Source organism: Hippocampus comes, unplaced genomic scaffold (genome assembly GCF_001891065.2).
Source record: "Hippocampus comes isolate QL1 unplaced genomic scaffold, H_comes_QL1_v1.1 scaffold377, whole genome shotgun sequence".
NCBI classification, from domain to species: Eukaryota; Metazoa; Chordata; class Actinopteri; order Syngnathiformes; family Syngnathidae; genus Hippocampus; species Hippocampus comes.
Window position 1 is genome coordinate 200,712 of NW_017805832.1, and position 23,742 is coordinate 224,453.

General features: G+C 41.2%; 1 protein-coding gene across 3 annotated transcripts in view; it reads right to left on the minus strand.

Moving 5' to 3' along the window:
* Positions 1-23,742, minus strand: part of ccser1 (coiled-coil serine-rich protein 1) — a 108,774-nt gene that overhangs the window by 54,462 nt on the left and 30,570 nt on the right. For all 3 annotated transcript variants that reach the window (XM_019887549.1, XM_019887550.1, XM_019887552.1), the window contains exons 7-10: positions 16,325-16,499; positions 11,298-11,375; positions 5,317-5,394; positions 1,106-1,186 (exon numbers count right to left, since the gene is read on the minus strand). In XM_019887549.1, the coding sequence (XP_019743108.1) occupies positions 1,106-1,186; positions 5,317-5,394; positions 11,298-11,375; positions 16,325-16,499 (412 nt within the window). The remainder of the gene's footprint in view (positions 1-1,105; positions 1,187-5,316; positions 5,395-11,297; positions 11,376-16,324; positions 16,500-23,742) is intronic.

Here is a 23,742-nt window from a genome sequence, read left to right on the forward strand (position 1 = left end):
AAGTGCATGTTGTTCAAGGGTAACTGCATGCACAATCAATCCACTTTAACGTTCTCTTAAAACCAGAAGCTTAAATGACCAGCACATAATTGCAAAATCAATCAGTTCGGGTTCCCCATTTAAAATGACAGTCTATATGTGCCAGTTAAGAAGTGTGTTTTTTTTTTTTTTTATAGTTCTGAATAAGGAACAAGAAGACAATGTCAGCCTACTCTAAATTCCGTAAGTCAGAAAACACACACGGGGCCATCTGTCATCTCCATCTGTGGCACCTGAAGCTCAACACTCGGTCGCCGTGCATGGATTGGACAACAGTAACTGGTAGAGCCGAGTCAACACAGGTCGGTTGATTATGGTACCTCATGTCACACTTTACAGGATGTAAACATGGAAGGGCAAAAGAAAGTCAAACGTAGAAATGCCGATGGACGTCGCCTGCCGGACAGCTTCGGGCTTTTCTCATGAATTCCAATATGCCGATGAACTGTTGTTTCAGTCTCACGATAGGATGAGGTGATGTTCATGATATTACTGTTGTGTGCTTATGACTTGTACTAAAAACGGCCAAAAGTCGTAAGTCGTAGTCATAAAGGTTTCATTCGGGCGACAGTTTGCGCTGGAGAACAAATGCCCTTTGTAGACATAAAGTAAAATTTGATGCACATAGCAAAATCAGCGCCGTGTCCTATTTTCAAAGTAACTGCCGCAGTCGGGAACGTATTTCCCTCACATGTTGCCGGTGCAACCGTATCAGAAAAGGAAAGTGACCCAAACCCATCGGCCCGATTTCCAGCACGGGGAGACATACATTACGTCAACTGCGCCCCCATAATGTCAGCTGGTGGTGAAACCAAGGAGGCCATGTCAAAGGCCAGGTAAAATACATCGCATGGTAGCCTCCCTGATGAGCATTGTGGAAATTGAAGAGCAAGAGTTGGGTAGCAGGGCAATCCAATGAATGTCACAGCATTTTCAGGACAGGGTACATGATGGATTCGAGTTTAAAAACATGCTCTTAAGGAGATGGGAAGGAATGTAAAGCAAGGGAAGAGAGCAAGGATAAAATAAGTTCTGGGGGAGATTTTTCGTGGAGCGCTTCGCTTACCTCTGGCCCCATGTGCTCCGTCTGCGTGGCGCGGTCACTCGCGTGGCCGTCTTTCATCTTCAGGGCGGCTCTGGCACTGTCCTGTATGAACAACAAACACACACACAATCAGCCATGTCCCCGAAGTGGGGGGGGAAAGGACATCAAATGGAGGGAATTAGAACAAGTACGCAACCTTAGCAAACTTCAACATTTTCTTTCTTCTTTATATAGAAAAGTCATAAGAAAGTTCACTTGAATGTCCTTCTTGGGGATAATAATGATTTACAGATTGCTCACTATTTCCGCTTTTACCCTGACCACACAAACTTGCAGGCAGCCATTTTATGTGTTTGGCAATGTTTTTAGAAGGTTGCACGTTCCTTGGAATTTGGCACTATTTACGCTGGGAGCTTTTTCTTTTACAAACACGGTAGCAAATCATTGTGACATGCCCGGGCCCAGCACTCGTCAAGGCTTTTGGAGAACAGAGGCTTCGCATGGGATATGATTGAGGACGGGGGACGGACTATGATGACCTTAATTGGAACAATCAAGTAAATTAAGAATGCTGGGATGTGTGAAGATTGTGTTCCTTAAAAGATACGCTATTCAAATGAAGTCATTGAAAAGCAATATTGTCCCTCAAATCTATATATTATATATATTTTGAACCTTGATACTGTATTCATATACATCCGGTCAAGCGGCAGTGTACACAACGGACTGCTCGCAAGTTAATCACACACCATCTACTAACAGACACCCATTCACATTCACAAGCATATCATTCATTCATGGCAGTTCAGCAGGGCTCAGTCCCGATCCCCTGTGAATTGGGGGGGATTATCGTATAGGAAATTGTCTTACGTCCAATCCCAAAACATTCGCGCACAAAGTTAATGAGTTTTAAAAATGTCTCACTACCGACATGAAAAGCAAGCCCTTTATTTCTACAGTGTTACGTCGTGGGCTGAAGTGAAGTCCTTTCAGCAAAATGCATCAACACGGAAGAGCAGAAAAGCTGTTAAAAGTGACAGCCAGTGATGGCCAGCCTGTCAGCAGGTCCTTGTAGGAGATAATTAATAGGTTTCCACTGGCAGATTTACAGAGGTAGGCGGTTGGAGCTTTGGCTACGAATTGCCCCTTTCCTTCAAAGGGCCGCACTTCAACTTGGTATCGGCAGGAAAGGTTTCCCCTCTCTCAAGCTCTCTCTCCCCCCAACATACAAGACACACACCAGCTCGCTTGAAACGCCCGTTTCTGTCAAGTGAACAAAATGAAATGCAGCGCTGTCATGGGATCCGACATACGTTGGGTATCCTTTATCTATCTTTTGAAGGAAAACACAGCAAGTGAAAAGAGATGAGAGCCAGAGATATTAAAAGAAACGCGACATATGTTTATGTAGGAATCAGGTTAACACACAGTATGTGAAAAGACGCAGAAAATCCAATTTGCTGCTCTTCACAATGTGTAGTGAATAAATAAAAATGTTGACAGTATAAAGCAGGGAACCCGTTGCCGATTTGTTTTATTGTCACATTTTTCTTTTTTAATAAAACCATTGCTTCAGGCCCCTGGAATTAACCTGTAAAAAACAACTCATAGTAATCACAAAGTTGCTTCTCAGATGAAGCCATAGATTCGCAAAACTCTTCATAGAAAAAAAAAAAAGTCATTTCGAGCCTAAAAGGTTTGAGATTATTTGTGACACAAGGCGAATTAAACGGCGCACGGCATCTATTCGAGGGATTGCAGTAGCCGAGTCCATCATGTTCTTTGCTACCTGTAATTATAATTTGGTGAGTTATTAAAGTATTAGCATGCTCACTGGACAACCTGTAACCAAAGTAAAAGCTCCTTGTCAGAACAGGTAAGAGATGCACATTTAAGCCTCAGTGTTGAGTACAGCTCGGTGAGAAAGAGGAGTCGAGAAGGCGTGATAATTCAAAAGACTGAAAGACAAGAAGGCTGACAAGATTGAGATGTGAGTGCCAGACAGCAAATCAGACACAGATGCCAAATGAGACTCAAGTCATTGGATGGTGACTGGCATCTCTCATTATGCTCCGACGTAGGACGCCGGCACATTATCCTGCTGAGGCCTGGCGTCGTGTCTGCATTGTGCCGCTTCGATAGAGCAGGTGACACATGACGGACAAACAATGACAACAATATTGTGGCAAACAACACTTAAAAGGGACATACCGTGGAAATTAATTAATTTAATGACTTGCATAAACTGAGTTGGGTCTCTGGAGTGCCTGCCCACCCATCAAGTGTGAAATTAAACAACCAACTCAATCTTTTTATGTGCCTGTTTCTGAATGTGTCTGTGAGCGAGTTTGCACTTGCGTCCCAGCGTTTTCTCTTCCAATTAGAATGAATCCGAATGACCAAACCGAGTTAAAATGCTCCATATCCACTCCTCAGTCAGAATAAGAAAGCCGAATCCCAATGGAATTTTATTCGGCGATATATTCCTTTTGCCAATCCGAGCCAATCTATCTTAAAACATTCAGGAAAATTCTATACTTCTAAATAATTGAACTTTAGAATTGAATAAATGAAAGGAAAAGGGCTCCATACTCACCATGAGGTCTACATGAAAACTATCAAGGTTGTACTCATCATATAATAAGGCTTCTTGATCACACACTCTGTATCATGGCAAGCCTTCAAACCATTCCCGTGTTCATCAATTATTTCACCTTTGTTTTTCAGGCTTTTGAATCACTGTCCCCGCCACTTTGACAGGTTATGAGTAGAAGAGAAAACTATTTTAGTCATTAACAGAAAATACAACTTTGACATATTTTTCTTTTCAAGGGGGCTAAAAAAAAATCCCAAGATCCACGCTTCAAAGCCAATTATTCTTTGATGCATATGCACTAAAACAGAGTCAAAACATTCTAGTTGCTTTAATAATTTAGTTCAAAAGTCGATGAAAGTGTGCCCATGGTAGATTTATAAGAGCGTATTTTAAATGTTTCAATGTCTGACGCCATTCATCCGTGAAAATTCTTAATAGCTGAAGCTACACATGACATTGTATTTAATTAACTGCAGATGGAGGGGAGGCCTCCATTTGCTTGTATTATGTGCTATTAGGTAGAAATGAAGCAAAACAGCAAGAAACAAAGCATTAATGTGGATCCACCCCAAGAACAAAAACATTGGCACACAATGTGTTACGACTGCATGGTGGTCCACTGAAATTAAAGACTTTTAAGTTACGTTCGACTAGGGATGGACGATTAATTGAAATGTAATCATGATTTGGATTTTGGCTTCTCTTGATCTTTAAAACGTTAGTGTAGCGTATGTGATGCTCCTTTAAGCTTTTCAATGACACCCCAGTTGGCGTTTACTGTTAAAGTAAACACACAACCATAAGAATTACACACATCGTGGATTTAAATACACGACATGCCTCATTTTTAAAGCATCGCTAGCCGCTAATGCTTCAAGTCTTGTAAGAATCCATTGAAATACTAGCGGAAAATTAGCATCGACTTTGGCAGGGTTATTCGTTCAAATAACGAATTTTCACACACAAACGCCATGGAAACGCTTACACACAGGTAACACTACTCAAAGGGACAAATTCTTCCAAATCTTTGAAAAATGTGTTATATTAATAGAGTTCAATAGCAATTTTCTTCTGTTCTCGTTTTAAGTGTGTATTCCATCCATGCCTGGCGCCCCGAAGAGGCCAAAAGACGCAGGAACAGCCCATATTTGTTATTGTTTCTTTCAATTGCTGTTATTTTAGTATATTCTTATTTTACTTTCTTACTAATTTATTTTCTCATTGTCCTTTCAAGAAATGTTTCAAGTTTAGTTTTCAAGGATTCAAGGTATTTTTCTGACCTCAAAGATAGAAACATCCAAGGACTTTTTACACTTACTAGCTGCTGTTTTTTGTTTCCCCCCTGAGTGGAAAAAGGAGCCATCTTTTTCGAGCGAGGTATTTGTTTGTCAAAAGTAAATCATGCATTCAGCAACCAAATGGGGATGGGGTCCATTAGAAAGCTGGCCACTGTTTGACAAGTATAAAATGAATGTCAATTATACATTATGAAGCTGCTTGGTCATTTGGACCGATTTGCTTGAGAGCGGTCTCCCCCATAATCATCTAAATGAAAAGTGAGGGAACGCTGTTCCATTTCCATAAAAGATTCTGAATTCATACTGGTCACATCGGTGGCGTGTGCACAGATTCATACCAGTTCACTTTGAAGCCGGAGAATCAGCTCGTCTTTTTCCTTCAGTTGCTGCAGCAACACCTCCTCTCTGCTCCAGTCCTGGACACAAAAAACAAGACACAGTGTTGCGCATTACTTTATGACGCTGAACACTGCAGGCATCAGTCTTATGAAGCTGAACATTTTCATCTTCTCTTTTATTTTTTTTTAAAGAATTCTACTAAGTTTCATCTTCTTCTATTAGGGTACAAATTGACAGATACTGACAAAGATTTAATTTGTGGATTCAAGTGCATAGCACACCGTATGAGTAGTATAGTAAAGTAGGTGACAGATTGACAATCAACATTTTTCTAATATTGAGCTTGTATCCCAAATGATGGGGTGGTTGGTGGAGGTTTGCTGCCGTTATCTATCCATTGGTAAAATAATGAAGGTTGCTGAGATCTCAAATTTTAGCTCGCAAGCAGAAAAGTTACCTGATTGATGACACGTCATTCGGAAAACTGAGAAGTAATATTGTATAGGTATTAAAAGTTCAAAGTAACACTGAAAGCGTAAGTACTGTCAGGGCCGCATGATGTGCATACCAAAAAAAATATATATATATATGTATTTTTTTTTTTTAATTATAATTTTTGTCAAAGGATGTCCGGCAACACGCTGTCTTATTGGAAGCTTTAAGATGATGAGGACATCTGAGTGTTTCATTCAAATTCAATCATTCGAAGAAGAAGGACTCACAGGTCCGGTTACGAGAAATGCTACTCTGGGCGAGATCAAGACAAAGTAACGGATAAAAGGAGTGGAGGAAAAAAAAAGTTAGAAAGACAAGTTTGAGAAAAGTAGACAGGTGGTCAGGTCGTCATTACTTCTTCAAAAGAGAAAAATGGACAGGAAAATGTGAGTAAAAACATACGGGAAAGGGGACAAGATGAGGTAAAGGATGGATGGAGGGTGAGAGAAGAGAGAGAGGGCCTGAGGCTGACCATGATGGTATCGAAGAGATCCTATCCTTGGGGAGTCATCGAATCTGAACAGACAGCCAGGAAAGTCAAGGCTGTAACTTTAACAGTACCCCGCTAATCAGCCTCAAAGAGCATGAAACCGGTCTTCCCCCACCTCCCAATCCACATAACCATTCTGTTCTCAGACAATTTGAAGATGCATGTTTTCTTTGGCACTAAATGAACAATTGATTAAAAATTTTTGATCCGGCTTTGAACTTGTGGAGCAATTAGTTATTAATTTTGTGTCGTGTCAATCTTTCCCTGTCAAGTTCCATAAACAAGCAAAAACGTACACACAAAATGTGTCTTGTATATGACAACTTTGGCTTTGAAAGACCCCTAAAAATGTGCAAAATGACCCAAAATGTCTACTTCACATCAAAATGGCTGAACTTCTTTATTGTTATGGTCACTTTATGGTCTATATAAATAAAGCCGCATTGTATTGGACTGTATTGTATTGTATTCCCTGTGCGTAGCTCCATCTAGTGGATGCATAATGCAAACGCAGCCACTATTGTCGCTTCTATTCTATGTGCCTTCTAATGCAGTGTGCCCTATCTATGAAAGCTGTGCAGAGAATACGGTACTGTTCTGGAAAAAAAATTCAAATCAAAGTGTTTGGCCCCCCTGGGTGTATACCAAACTCCACTCTAAAGCTGTGTCCAAATTCATCGGCCGGGTCCTTGAAGGCTCCTCCTCATGTAGCCTGCGTAGACCGCATAAATCGTGTCGAATTTGAATAGGGCAAGCAACACTCATTTGACTGTCATCCGTACCGCCGTAAGAAGGCTGAAATGTACTTGGCTGGTAGAAGAGATGAAATATTGCTGTGCAGAAGAAGAGCGGCGTAGAGCGGTGTAAGAGAATAGCAGAGCAACGTTAGGCGACGAAAGTGTGCTCCAAACAACTTTCGCTCAAGGCTCGTCTCCATGGAAACAAAGGCTAGATTCCAATGCCGCGTGAATTTGGACACTACCGTGCAGTTGAGGTGCGCCGGAAGTTATGTCACGTGGCCTTTAGTCTTTGGGGATGCAACCGACGAATTTGAACACAGCCGAAGAGCGCCAGTGTTAGGAGAGGCAGTGCGTGCTCCCTTTCTTTGAATTTGCAAAAGAAGACTCTGCTTGAACAACAGCTACACACGTCATTTCGGACGTTTTGCCACTCTGAGTGGCTCTAGCATTCCCAATGTGCGCTGCTCTGAATAACCAAACAGCACATTCCAACTATGCTCTAAGTTTCTAAACAGTCTGGAATGCAAGCTTTTGGGCTTGAGATTTCTTCTTTTTTCTTTTTAACTTTTTGCCTACCAAATGGCATGTTTTTAAGCGATAGAAAGGGAAGGTGGTGATTCAATATTTGGGAGTCACACCCACAACAGCTAGCAAAACATTTCATGAGGATGAGCATGTCTGAAAAAAATAGTGAGCTTTTGCCAAAGGGGAAGCCTTCAATTCTGTTTTTTTTTTTTTTTTGGTTTGTTTATTTTTTGGGGGGGAGATCCCGAGTACTGTTGCAGAATCATTTTCCAAAACTGTAGACCATGAAACAGTAACTAAAGTTGGTACAAAGAAGCATCAACATGCTTTTTAACTGACCCTTCGGGTGGTATCAAGGACAATTTTTCAGTGCTCCATCGAATGGTAAAAGTGGAGCATGAGAATATATTTCTAAAATAATGTGATTGGAACGACCTCAGCTGGGGGCTGAGGGGGGGGAAGAAATCCGATCAGAATCAACCGAGTGCAGCCGCTTAATGTGATTTTGCGCCGCGGTTGAAGGCACTCCATGCTCGCAATCAGCAGCCTGCTGAAGAGACCGTGGAGATGAATTACATTCCCCAGGTTAGCAGAAATGATTCCATTTGTTCACATTCTTTTGGAAGTACATGCTGGCAGTTAGAACTCTGACTATTAATGGATTCGAGAAATGTTTCCTTTGATATGTTAAGTCACTTATCTATTTCTCGAAACTTTACGGATGAATGCATTACAGCTTGATCCTCCTTAAACAACTTGTCTGCCTTTTATGGCTGATGACCCGTTACAATTTTTTATGGACTTCATGAAAGTCAAACCAAAAATATTCATTGCAATATGTTCTATGTGCCCCTGTTAGTCTAAGCACGCTATTACAGTTAATACTGCAATTGTGGAATATGAATTAAGCAGCAAAAAATAAGCTTTTTTTTTTAAGAGGCTCTCTGAGCTTTAGTCTTAAATGAGGTCATGCATAATAATGGTTGCAACGTTTTTTAAGCCATATTTTGTTCATAAAATTGTATCTGTCGCTCTTGAGGTGTTTGACTCTGGATTATTGCTGACAAATTCAAATAAAGATACAGAATGTCTGAAATTTTGAGTTAAATTTGATTACAAAGTGAAAATGTGTCTCATAATGCAGAGCTACTGAATTGTGTTTGTGCTTTCTATTAAAAAAAAAAAAAATCTCTTCGGGTGACTCACTCTCCAGTCTTCATCTTTTGAGTCTAAAATTGAAGAAGTTGTAATGAATAATTGAGATGCAAAAGGCTTTTTTACATTTTATTATGATGGCTTTTCATTCCCCTCAGCAGCTCATATCAGGCATGTAACAAAAAATATGGGGGTGGGGGGTGAGAAGCAAAACTATTAAAGTCTTGTCTCACACAGTCATCACTACGTGGCTGGAATAAAATCTGTAAATTTTCTATACTGCTTGTCATCCGTCCCAACTAACCTAGAGCGAGAGGCAGGGTACACTAGATTGACGGCCATCCAAACGCAGGATCCATACAGACAAACAACCTTTTACAATTATGAACAATTCTTCAATGAACTTATGTTTTTGTGCACCTGCGCGTGTGTGTGCGTGTTCATCAGGGATGACGATGGAACTTCGTCATAATTTTTTAATTTGAAACAGCTTTGTTGTAGAGTAAGCTGCCAGTATTTATCCATATTCTCAACACCACACTGCTTCCGCACACCACCTCGCGACGTACGATCGCCGTAGTGCAACAAACCCACGCACACACTGTGGACCAAAATCTGATCAAAGACACTCCTGCCATCCAGTGGTGATTTATCATACTGAAATCTTTCCCACGGTCTTCATACTGACTGAGGTGTGCTTCTCGAAGCCCTTTATTGTTTATTTATTTATTTATTTTAGTTGTGACGGGCTCTTTCGTGTTCCATAATCGCTGTATTTTTATGTAATATATGATATTTCCCCATGATGGCCAATGCCATACTAAAAGGAGCGATTATTAATATATGAATACATGCAAAATCTGCTATTTTTCTTATTAACAAACATGTTCCAAAAATGTGTTCGATTTTGAGGTGCCGTCATAGAATCGGGGCAATTCCATCCATTTCAATTGGGAAAACTTGTTTTGACTTGGAAGGGTGAGCGAATGAAATTGAGTAAACTCAACCGTATGCATATGCACACATGCCATTATGACACAAGTGTACCATAGGGAGTGCATCCTTGGTGAGTGTTCCATTCTATTATACATTATTAATTTCTAATTCTGAAACGGTGATGGATGCCTCGCTATAAAAAGATGTTCCCTCTTTGCCTTGAAACGAGACGTGAATGTACACAAATGTCATTTAAATTGCCTGCGCTGTCCTAGAACGCTCCTCTGAATACACATAATGAGAGGCCGCTCTTTAACGCAGTCAAACGCAGGAACTAGGGCAAAAAAAAAAAAATAGAGCGCTGTGTGACACTGTGGCCTCTCAGGTGGCTCGCTGAGATTATTTTTACTCCAAGAGAGACATTTACTAGAGTGCCGGACAAATTCTCCTCTTCTCCCTCCTCCGCTGATCGATGCTTCTCTGCTGTCGATTCACCTTAAATTCCAATTTAACAAAACACTCTTTTACTTTCTGCCGTGCCCGCCATACCTTCGGATTGGACAACAATGTATCATCATCTAGAGAAATATATAAGAACTTTCATAGTCCTTTGTATTGATGAGATGAACTGGTGAGCGGGACGAACTCAGAAAAATGCTGTACGTGAAGCTCGGAAGCACATACCTCGGGTCAAAAGTTTTCAACATGTCGATAAATCATTGCTTTTGCAACACAAAAAGTCCTCCCTCCCTGATACAGATTTGTTGGCGATTTCTACAACAAATTCTTGTTGAAAATTACACAAGATAAATGGCTATTGTTGTATATGGGCATAGAAAATATATATGAGGAAAATGTCCTTATTAAAAGTTATCTTTAAGGCCAGGGACATTACGAGGCCAAAGGGAAACTTGGGAAACTTGGCTCGGGCAAAATACACATGGGGGACTAATTTTATTAAAATATCTGACGATACTACAGTATGTGTTGTCTTGTTTATGGCCCGTATTAAAGTTCAATGTCATACTTCAGTGCCAAAACACTTTGGGTAATTAGCCCTCACTGTGCATCTCCAACAGTCACTTTATTTTTTTTTTTTTTTTAAATTAGCCCCCCGCCTTTCGTACTTTTTCTCCATGTGGGCTGTTTGCACGTGAGCTTCTGTCTTCAAGCTGTGTTGCAGCCTAAATTTCTGCCACCGATCAGCGATGTGGGTCAATAAAGAGGGCGCACATGTGCAATTGTTCTGTGAAACTGTGAAACCAATCGCAGGGATCGAGTTGCTGTCCAGCTGATCCACGGTCAACGCCATGACACACATTTGCTTTGTCAAAAACATGAAGCAACGATTAATGAAATGAACATTTGAGGGTTAAATGTTTTAGGGCCTTTAAGAAACATTAATCTGAGATTTATTTATTTATTTTATTTTTTTTGCATGGCAGCCCAGATCAAAAGGTCTCCATTTATCACCTGAGAGCAAATTATTTCTCTATTTTTTTTCACACATTTTCCCTGTATTTGGAAGTAGGATATTATCCAAGTTCTATTTCATGATCCCAGCTAAAAATGTCGTGTGCCTATTTACACTGACATGGATCTGCGCACGACTGAAATAGATGAACAGCAATGGGTTTACCTTCAATGGAAGAGACTTTTCACTGCAGGGGCTAATGGGCAGAGACTGAAGACTGCTGGCAGGACTCGTCTCGGTGCTCTGTAAAACAAGATGAACGGACCGATGTGAACAATTTATACTTGAGTCTTATGTATGTTTTTGGATTGTGGCAGGAAATAGAACTACCTTGAAAAAAAAAAGCCACAAAGAGCACGGTGAGAACATGCAAACCCCACACAGTAAGTTGAGAGCAAAGTTTCGAGGCCCAAGCATCAGGACTGTGAAGCAGAGGTGCTAAACACTGCCCACCAGGCTGCCCGCTTTGAAATACCAAAAGTCCCTTGCCCAACCAAAGAGCCTCTGGAGAAGCAAAAATGTTTCGTAGCTAACATATCTACTCGAATCACTTTCCAACCAGTGACCTTTTTGTTTTAGATAACCAAGGAAAGGTGAAAAGTGTCATATTTAAGGCATATTTTGAACAATTTTCTCAAGCTTTACACTCTCAGGTACCCGTGAGATATGTCAGCTCGAGGAAGAATGTAAACTTGGCAGTTTATTAGATATGCTGACCTTTTAAAAAGCAATAACTCCCAGGAATTATAGGTGCGATGCGGCCCTAAATGTGCCATTGGTGATCAATGTATGACCTCATGGAGGGAGACAGGGGCACACTCCCTCCGTCTTATCTTTTCGGCCTTTCAAAATAAACACATTCTGTTTAAGGTCACTCGAGTCCCATGGGCTAGATAGCGCGACGATGCCGACAATTAGATGCGGTTCAAGTAAAAAGCCTTTCAGATTTAGCAACTGGGGGAGAAGTGGGGAGCGAAGAAGCTAAGGTGGACTGCCTGGGTGCTCAAAATTTAATGACTTGCAGTAGCCTGAGGCAACATGTCAAAAGATGATGAATGGTCATGAAAAGTAAAGCGGGTTTGCTTGTCTGACGCACCCCTTGAATCACATCGGTATGTACAGGTATGCTAATCTAAGGATGAAATGCGCATTTGAATACAAATAATAACACATTAGCCGTATCAAATTATCTTATTATTATATAAAGCCCAATCCCAATGAAGTTGGGACGTTGCCCTTGCTTGTGAACAACCGAGCCTTTGGGGGATGCTTCTTTTATTCCCAAACATGACACTCACCTGTTTCCACTTAACCCTGTCACTCGTGAAACGTTCCGAACAGGTGTTTGTTGAGCGTTGCCCACATCCCAGCTTTTTGGGAATGAGTTTCAGGCATTAAATTGAAAATGACAGGATATTTGCAAAAAAAGAAATCTGTTTCTTGACACTGATTTACTTCCAAGTTGAGCTCATTTCAGAGCAATTTTCCCCCCCATACTTCAGTAATGGCACTATCATAAAACATTTATCAGTAACAGTAACATTTTAACTGTCGCACAAATAAAAAAAAATATGCATAAAACTTAACCACAAAATCAATAAAACATTGCCGAGGCCAGACACGATGCATTGGATAACAATTTGTTGGCAAGCTTCTGTGTCAGACATTATCCAATACGTGTTAAGCAGATGCTAGTAGCATTAGCATCTGCTTGCTAAAATCTAAAAAACTTTCTGCTTCACGTGGAGCAGGAGCCTATCCCAGTTGACTTTGGGCAAAAGGGACTAGTTGGCAGTCAATCACAGGGCACATAGTGGATATAGAGACAGACAATCCTTCACCCTTTCACCGTTGTTGTGTGGGAACAGAACCGACGCTGCCCGCACAGAAATCAAGCAAATGAGCCACTAATTTGTCAGTGACACTTTACCAATGTAATTCATTATTACTTTTATCGCTCTGTGTATACCGAGTGGACATTTCCCTACTCCATGTTTATCGTTACACTTTTCCTCTTTCCCATTACTGGTACCCTAGTTTAGTTTTAAGAGCCCCTGAAATGTGAGAGTGTGCTGGAACAAAACGGGAGTGTGGCTGTTGTGCTGGAATCTGCGACTGACAGTGACAAATGGGGATCCTTTGTATTAGGCACCAATGTAGAACACATGGATGACATTTTCAACGTGTTCTTTTGGCCACCTAACTCAATAAGCCACTGGTAGACAATATATCGAGTTTCTGTAGGTGACTTAAAGTGCATGTTTCGCAAAATATACAGGTCGATCAGATGTATGAGAAAGTTTGAATATTACCTCATATTAAAGTAATGCACTTTAGGAGGCTCCATGACAAGATTTCCCAAACTAGATAAAAGAAACCATCGGGAACCCGCTCTGCCGTGAATAGCTTGAAACCTCAAGTAATTGACATTTGTTTATAATTGCCTAGAAATAGTTTAAACTTGTGATCCCCAAACAATTTCGTACATTTTTAATCGCACTTTACAAAAAGAGCCCGGAAAATAAATGTCTGCCAGACATCTGAAAATATTTGCTTGTGAGAGGCTAAAACTTGGAGCATTTGGACAATTTTAAGTTGAACAAGGTCTCTAACCAATTAATCGCTTGTCAAATACAATTGTGTATCAATTTGATAATTGATAAGTTGTCGATTGCTCGATTAATTGTTGTACTTCGACTCAAAGCTATGGCCAAACATGTATTCCTTCTTTATGATGTGTATCAGTTGAATACAGTCATGCAATTGTGCTGTCACAATCATGAACTCGTGAATTTTCAAAGCAGCGCCCTTGTGAGCATTTCAACTCATGCGGAGGAATTGACCAGGATGCCAGAGTCACAGTTTCACACAACCTAAAGTCAAAGAAAGAAAGAAAGAAAGAAAGACAAATGCAACATAAATCAATTGTAAATGCGACGGTTAAATGCGAGATGCATTCAACAAACTACTGGTAGCACAAACAAGGACAACGACAAGGGCGAATGTCTTCAAACACAAGTTAAGTCAGCCCCAAGTGTACATGTCTTGAAATCCATTTAAAAAAACGCTGCTTTTTTTCCCGACATTTCTTTGAGTAAGATCCTCTAATCTTTTTTAAGATCAGTTTCACTTGAACGGATATAAAGATTCTTTTTATTTCTCTCCTTTGCTTTTAAAGGTCTTGAAACCTTTTGTTTGAAAATGTGTAGAAATGTTGTCAATGCACGCTCTTTCAATACTTTTAAGGAGCGACTTTGAATGTCTGCAGCTGTACGGCGCTCTTTGAATCAAACTAAATCTGAACCACACCGTTTGCAATTATGGCGGAGCAGTTTTTGTAGTATGCTACCTCCCACTGTTTTTGTTTTGTGACGGATGCAACCTGTTTTGTGGTTTCAAAAAAAAAAAAAAAAAACAACAAATGGCACCGCTTAGGCTAAACACAGGAGAAGAACTGCTGGGTGCTCAGTGCGAAAAGGTCAAGCAAACAAAATGGAGTTGACACAGACATGCCGAGTCACATGGAAACGCAATGGAAGCTCAAGTACACGGTAAGCATTTTTTCTTCCCTTTGATCGGTCTGCAAATGCAACACTCAAAAAAAAAAAAAAAAATCAATTTTAAATGTGTTTCCCCTCCTACTCTCAAAACTGCACAGAAAATGGTTGCTTCCAACAATCGTAAAAGTTCAACCTCACATGTGGCGTCACCGCAGGGATTCACGTTGGTGGAAATGCTGGATGTGTGGAATTACGCGTGCGGTGTGCTGGACTGGTCACATTGAGTCCACCACACGCAAAGTGCATTAAGAACACACTGATTTCTTTACCTCTCCAAGTGTGGGGTCTCTCTTGTTTCAAACGTGTTTGTGTCATATAAATTTCCATCCATCAATCTATATATTTTCTATGGCGCTTGTCCTCATTTGGAAGGTGGGTGATCTGAAGCCTATACACGCTGGCCGGGGGTCCAACCTGGTCTGGTAGATGGCCAATCACAGGATAGACAAGTAACCATTTACACTGATATTTAAAACAATGGAATTTGGCCCATGTAAACACAGTTTTGGGAAGAGATTAGTAAATATATACCCTGGCATCAGAAAGCCTCTGTACTTTTGCTCTCCCTTTAGTTCCTCCTCATTATTACTTTTCATACCATGTCTCTTTCACAGAAGTCCTTGGAGTAAACATCGGCCGGACGCAAATTCGCAGATGGGTTCTTTGATCTTACTTTAAAGGTTATCATGGTTGTGATGTGCGGTGAGGCCACTGGTCAGCCTTTCATGCGGATTTTTCTGTGCGTTTGCGAGCGCGTTTATTAATGCTACATTCAGTTAAAGGTCACTCACGCATTCGGATGACACAGAGCTAATGGATGTGCTCAGAGCTCTTGGCGGCAACCTGCACCGTGCCGCAGCACTTTGCGATGTAAATGTCCTTCATGGACAAAATACGCCTCGAAACCATCCTCTTGTGTGACGTGACGTATCTCCGTTAAGGCTCCATGGGATTCTGCTTCGTCTATGGTAGCAAAAGGAACTTGGGAGTTCCAAGTATATGATAGACCTTTCCCAATGAAAGTTTGAGCCTAGAAGAAATGAATTCACTGATTTCCTATGGGGGGGAAAATAATATTCATGGAAAAAAATATCAAATATAACAACACCTACTGTAGGTAACCACGGAGATTTACTGTAAATGGTTTCGGAATGCTTCTCGTGCGAGAGACTCAGAGCCTCAATGGAAAATCTTGTGCGCCTATTGTGGCAAACGCTTTGAAAGAGAAGTGAAACGGGCAGTTTCATGTCAGCGAGTGAGTGTGAGTAAACATCTTGCCCTTATTCGCATTACTGATTAAATTACAAAAGGTGATAAAGAGAGTGGGGTGGTGTATATGTAGGGTCCACTTCGGTGGTGATTTAATGGAGCTGAAATCAAGTTAATTAAAAAAAAAAAAACACAGGGGATGAATGTGTCCAGATGTAATCACTACATATATCCTTAGCCCAAAGCCTTGCTCCTTGAAATAACTTCCTGGGTTTTACAGCCTGGGAAGACCCCTGTCAGTGAAGTGAAAGAAGACTAATCACCCTTTTTAGCTTGTGGTTGTAGGCAATTCATCCAAGAAGCCCTCCCAGTTAAAGCCTGTGTATGCATTTCAATATCAGTGAGTGAGTAAGCGTAGCCCACCTCCTGCAGGGTGCGCCTCAGCCTCAAAAGTAGGGTCTTGACAGCGGTGCAGTCCTGCTGCATCAGCCGCAGGGGGAGGGTCTCCACGCCAGGAGGCAAGGGCTCATCTTCCCTACCCAGAAGCAGAGCCGAGCTGCAGTCGGCAGGCAGGAGGCTCGTCGGACGCCGAGGCTCCCTGGAAGGAACAAAAACGGAAACGTTAATGTAAATGTGTTAGGATTTGTCATATTGCCAGATTATGTCAGATTTGTTTATGTGAGAAAGGAGAGATATTCACTAGCCTCTCTCTCTCTCTCTCTCTCTCTCTCTCTCTCTCTCTCTCTCTCTCTCTCCCTCGCACGCACGCACGCACGCGAGACAGTTTCAACTCCTCAGTAATAGTCATTTTTCACTGAGGATAAAGAATACTTCTATATTATCTGTCTCCATGTGTTGCCCCACCAGGGGTGTTCAAATATATCTTGCTTAAAGGATCATAACACATGACACAGATGCTAGTCATAAGCCTGTCTAAGTCGCTTCCCATTCAACAAAACATGTTAAATTATGTGTGTGTGTGTGGGGGGGGGGGGGGGGCTAAATATACTGCATAATTCACGTTGTTTATTGTTTGTTTTGACAACACACTTTCACATTTTGGGTATGGCTCTAAAACTGCTTGAGGCCTCTTTTTGGAAGAATTGTTTACTATCTGCCAAACTGCTGCTTGTTGTGAAGCGACGATCTTGCATCTCGAGTTTTTGCTCACAAGAGCAAATAAATACATAAACAAATGTTTTTGAATCAGCTGAACGACATCTCCAAATAATAATATGTGGTGTCACTTGTATCTCAAGGGACCACTTGACTTAAAGTATAAGGTACAAAATTGGGTAAAACTAGAACTAAATGGAGAACCATCGGTTCAACATCAGATACGACAGCAAAAGGCAAAAAATTGCAGCATTGACTTTATACAGAAGAGTGACAAAAAGGGCAAGAAAACATGGCTTTTACAAGCTGTGTATAAAAGGCTTCTGACCAGCTATACTGAGAGGTACCAAGCAAGTTCTTGTGCTTCTGCATTTTGGAGTGGAACAATGGTTTAACATGTCTGTAAATATGTCAGGAAAAATGGGCGGGTCTACTCTACGGAGGAAAAGTGAATAGATGTCTGATACTACCTCCAGAGGTGCAAAATATTTACAGGCAGTGGGCTGTTGATATGAGTTTTGCATGTCCTTTGTTGAGGGGGGTGGAAAAAGTGGGTAGGAAGTCTACTGTGATGGAAAATGGGTTAAAAAGGCATCTCCATTCCCACCCAATCCAATGAAACATAAAACTTGGACAATTTCTCACATCCTACTGTCAATTTTTACTGTAGCTAATAGTTCACTTGGATCCCTGAAGCTGCTATCCACCTCACCTTATGTCTATTCACGTTCATTTGCTCTTTATGTACTTGTATGTTACTGTTACGACTTAAATGTCGTTTCGAAAAGCGATGTCAGTAATGTAATACATAGTCATAACCCAGTAAGACAGAGCAAAATGGAAAAAGGCAAAAATGTCAACCAAGTGCAATACCGAGTTCCATAACCGTCATATAGATGAAACTATCCAATCTTGATCCTATCCCAAGGACAAACATGTTGGATATTGGCACAGAGGAAATGTTTCAAATGTCTGGTCGACATAAAAGCTTGATGAGTCCACATGCTCAAGGTCTGTGCGCGTCGATGCCCACAATGACAAGACGCAGTTGCTTTTACAATGGTAGAACATTGTTTTTGCTTTTGACATTGAAACCTTCCCCAGCGTGATCCCCCCCCCTCCACCCCCAGAGCATAGTGGCTTCATATTGGAAACAGGAAAATGTCGATTACTTGCTTCAGTGTAATAAATTCCTGGACATCAGTTAAGACCTACATCAACAGTACATCTGCTATGACCCAACTCCTCCAGGAAGCAACAAACAGCAGGGAAATGGGAGCTCACAACATTCCACGACAAAAATCCTCCACATACTCCAGGTTCAATATTCACAAATTCACCAACTGGTGTTTTGTTTTGTTTTGTTTTCCTTTGGAACCAATCCCCAGCTGTTCACTGAAACCCTTACCCATTTGGATTTTTGGTGCTTTTTTTTGTTTTTTAATGAATATGCCACAAGATGCTGCTAAAGCCATGTTTTGGGAATTAGCGTTAAGGAAGTATGTTGACAAGATACATCTTGACCGAGAGACAGGTGAGTCGTGAGCGAAGTCCCGGTCTGACACCATTTAAAGTTCAACATCATCATCCTTAAAAAAATGGTTGATGTTATTAAACTTCATGTGAAATCAGTGATTTATTTTTCCTACGACATGTCGGGTGCCTTGCATTTTAAAACCGGTTTAAGATGTTGGAAAATATCTTCCTACCCATTTGAGAGGGATATTTGCCTGATTTAGCAATTTTAAGCAGTAAAAAGTGAACATGTTGTCTACTGCTCAGGGCTCAGGTAATGACCAATCACGGCTCAGCCTGCGAACTTCACATGATTGGTTGTTACCTGACCCTGAGCACACGTGATGTCATATCCAGCCGACAACGCGTGGCAAAGTGTGTTTTTAAAGGTGCTATTTGTACACAGAAAAGTGATGAAATCATCAAATTCATTATAGAAAAGATGTGAACATTTTACTGCTGAAAATTTGTAAAGTATCCCTCGAAGGAGCAAGAAGAAAATCCAATTATGACTTAATTTTTCTTCTAGGATTATTCGAGTGCGGCTGTCAGTCTATTCCTGCTGCTTTTTTTGGAGAGCACAAGAGAGCAACAATACCCGTCACCCCTCCAGTCTTCCATTTGGCACCCTCGCTCCCGTGTGCCCTCCCCGACCATCTTTGTCGGTGTCATGTTCTCTTTTGGCCCTTGTGTCTCCTCAGTGGTTCCGTCACGCCACTCTGACAGTCACGACACTCCACGGGCATTATCAGAACTTAATGTGTCCTCCCAGGTGGCGGGGCGAGCACCTGAGGCGCCTTCTGTGTCTCATGATGACAGGTGACACAGCCCCCACCCCCGCACCCGCTTATTTTTTTTCGCTTTTACACCTTGTTGAAACCCACGTAAGTGAACTCCTTCCACCTTTTCTGTCTTTCTGCTTCGCTCTGCTAGGCAGGCAGGAGTAAATGTGTGACATACGATCAATCGGTCGCTGTTCTCATGTCAAGCGGAGCATTTGCGCTCAATAGGATCAGAGGCCGCTGAGAATAGTCCAATGCGTTTTCTTCTGGCCAGTGTTTTAAACAGTGTGTTTTTATCCGGTTGGATAATCCATGATATGTGGCTGAGACCAAGCTTTCTGACACAGGGTCGCACATTTTGCTCCAGAATGCTTTGACGGTCCTGAGATGCCATTGTACAGTAGTCTGCAATGATTCACCCCGGTGGTGGTGTAGCAAAGCAACCCCAGAACTTTTGTTAGATTTATCAGACTACTTTGTGGTTCACTTGAACAGACGAAAGTTAGCATGATTCAGAGGGGACAGTTTAATTCATGGCACAGTTACTCAAACGATGAAAATTAATTACTGTATCGGTCCCTCAACAACTTATCAAATTTCACTTGATTGGTGAGAAAATTATTTATTGATAACAAATAAAGTATCTTTGTCCATCTACCTATGCCAGCAATTTACAGTGACAGAAAGAACAAATAAACGATCTTCTATTAGATGGCAAAAAGCATGATTTATTGACATATGTATCCTCTTTTTGTGAAAATTTGGTTTAGTTGTGCTTTTCGAACTTAAAAAAAAATGTGCCTTGACTCAATAAAGGTTGGGAATCGCTGCTCTAAATGATGATGATGTTCCGGAAACTCTTCACTGTAATTACACATGGAAGAGCCCAAAGAGGGCACATGTGTGTGTGAGATCGATGTTTCTCCCACTTTGCTCGGTCATCCTTTTTTTCTTTTTGTCACCACAATAAATGTCCTCCTTCCGACAGCCTTTACAATTTTCCACACTGCTTTAAAAAGCGGTCGCCTTTTGTCTTTCCTGTGCCTTTGCCTTGTCCCTTGCCCGTACACCCCGCGTGTTGTTTTTTTTGTCCCCTCTTGTTTCAGTTCTCAGAAGTCATCCATTTTCATAGAGGGTGAAAAAAAGCCAATTATCTGCCTTTTATGACTTTTCATTATTTTACCGTCGGCGGTGGTTTATTACCGTGCCGTCAGTGACTCATTCGAAGACGCACCTGCGCAGGCGATAAAAAAACGGTGCAAAAAAAAAAGTAGCCACTGTACACAGAACATGACAAAATTTTGAGTTAGTACGCGACAGCGGGAGCAATAACGACATGCAGCGTCAAATAAAATTAGTGATACTAAGGTAATTTATCAGCAGCCTTAATCAGTTCGCAACAAAAAGACAGTCTTGTTTAAGTCATAACAGTAGAAGACAATTTAATACTGGGACATGGCCAGCAAGGAAATAATGCAGCAACATTCAATTCTCATAGAGAACGAGAGAAAACAATTATCGGACATGTGTACACATATATCATTCGTTTCCTCAAACAATTACGGGGGCTTCTGTCGCGCTCGTTTGTCATCTCTCGCTTGTACCTGTCAAAACGCAGTCTGTTCATCTGCATGCGGCACCTGAGGCGACAGGCATTTTTACGCCGCAGTTAACTCATCAGGAGCATCTGTGACAATGACTAAGCATCAGCCAAAGCTCCGGGCGGCAAAGTCAATGGCAAATTCCAGACTTCAAGACACAAAAAATGGAGAGGGTATAAAATGAAGGTTATATGGCAGCACTAAATACTTAATTAGCCTTGCCGTCTCTTCTGTTCGCCTCTTACAAAATTTAATTGGGTATTGTAAGTAAATACCAATGTGATGTATTTACTTTTCTGTTTCTGCATTTGTCCCGCCTAAAGGGGACATATTATGGAAAACTTTTTAAGAAAATTAAATGTTTTGGGGTTTTTTGTTGTTTTTTTTTATTTTTTATGTTTGGTACACAAATAGTTGTGTCTCTGGAATTGCTGCACACCAATCAAAAGGTAAAGCAAAATACCAGGTAAATATTTGTTGGCTGTCTTTTTCTGAAAAACTGCATCTGTGGTCAAATTTTTGTCGGACTGCGACATTGCAGTGTGGCTAATTTACATAATATTGCCCACACGCCAAGTTTATCCACCTATGCTGTGGCAGCTCGATCAAGCCAAAATTTGCCATTTTCATACCACTGTCAGACTTGACAAAAAAACTATCATGTCAATTCCTAAAGGTAAGCAAGAGTTTGCATGCAAAGTGGTTAAAATCTGCCTGAATTAACAGAAGTCTCCAATAACGGCTCAATTTGGGAGAAATAAAAATATATAAATCAGCTTGAGGGGTCGGGAAAGTCATTGAATATAGCACCTTAGCGTAGCTGAGCATCTTGTCTGGGTACTTCGAGTTCCTCCCACATTCCAAAACATGCGTCTTAGGTTAGTTGAAGAAAAAAAGACTGACTGGCACCCAGGCCAGGGTCTACCCCTGCTTTCACCGCAAGTCAGCTAGGATAGGCTTCAGCTAACCCACAACCCGAATAAGGGATGGATGGATGATCCGGAATGTTCCGCTCTGATGGATTAATTGCTAAACCGATGCCACTACGTGCAATTCCCACGGGCAATGACGTTCACACAATTTAAAACACACAATATCACACACAATATCAATGCTTATACTGTAAATTAGCCAATTGCCCTTCATGAACAAAGGAAGTTGGAATCAAATACTGAAAATAAGTCCTGACAACACCGATACTTTACGTCCACTCAACTTATTTACGATGAGTTGGTCTGACAAAATCGTATCTGGTGAAATGATGGCATTTTATTTAGGTGAGAATTCTTTCCATAATGTCATTACGTGAACCCAGCATATTATTTTTTTTAAGTCCATCATAGCGTGAGCGAACGACGGGAGCTGCTGCGCGGGGTTGGCTGGGGTGAAGAAGAGAGGCGAGACGGTGAGTGGCGCTCTCAATTTAGCAGTCCATTTATGTCTCAGACTTCACCTGTGGTCATCGGCTTTGAGTAGCGCCCCAACCAATAAGATCACGGATGCAAGAAAGCGGGCTTCACCTCAAAGGGTAACTGAGCTTAGCCTCAGGAGCTCACAATGCACACAGGAGCTCGGAGCAAAAAAAAAAAAAGGAGGAGGAAGCCATAATTCACTCTCTTGAGAGAAAAGACAGTAAAACAAAATCAGACTGAATCGGAAAAGTTTTAAGATGGTTTGCTCCTACGTATGAAATCCTCACTTTATTAGAGCGAGGTCCAAATACAAGCGCAACAATGCAATGACAAGCCTCTGACGTCTTTAAATTCAAACTCATTATAGAGCGACGTGAAAAAAAGCATTTTCCTCCTTCTTATATTCTTATTTTCTTATACAGTTTCGCCCAATAGTTCATGTTTAAGATTATCGGATGGAAATATCAGACAAAGTAAATGCGGTTAAATGATGAATTTCACACTGCGGGCCTTTTCATCTCATCGTCATTTGCACGGTACAGCGACACGGGAAAATAGGAGGCCAAGTCCATCCATCCAATAATTTGCTATCTTGCTTGTCTTCATTAGGGTCGCCAGTTTCAACTGATTCCGGGCAAGTGGCAGTGTACATCCATCCTCGACTGTTTGCCAGTCAATTGGCAGGGGGACGAAGAGACAGGTTGTTTGTCTATATTCAGACTTGCACATTCACAAATTGGGAGTCCTGAATTCACCTAACATGCATATTTTTGTGAGGAGAGAGGAAGATGTGGAGTACTCTGAGGAAAAAAAGTGCAAGCAGGAAGACCATATCTGTGCCGTCGGGCCCGAAACTCCCAATGTTACAGTTTGGTACATATTTCACAAATCTATCAGTACACACGTGGTTGTTTTTTTTTTTTTTTTTTTTTTACAAATAAAGTACCAATTTAAAGTGTTTCAAATGGCTTCTTCACTTTGAAGATGCAATGTAAATGGTTGAACAAACGTGCCGTTTTTTGCCGTCTCCCAAAAATTGCTCATTTTGGACCCATCAGGATTTCCTCTGACGCTAGCGACGTGCAAACTCCACACAGAATAGCAACAACGGAGAAGCAAGCATGCATGTCCTGTGAGGCAGATGTGTTCAACACTACTTTTACTCAAGTTATTGATGTTGTCCCGTTGTCTAATTACACCTCATTGTGGGACTCGGTGTGAAAACACACACAGTCAATAACTTGGTTCTCTATGTAAGGCAAAGATGGACAAATTCTGTACCATAAACCTGAAATTCTGCAAATGTCAACTGAGGTAAATCTGCATTAATATGTAATATTCCGATATGTAAATTTCGCGGGATCTCTGGTTGAATGATATAATCATACAAAGCCAAAGTTCCGAGGGGGGGGGGG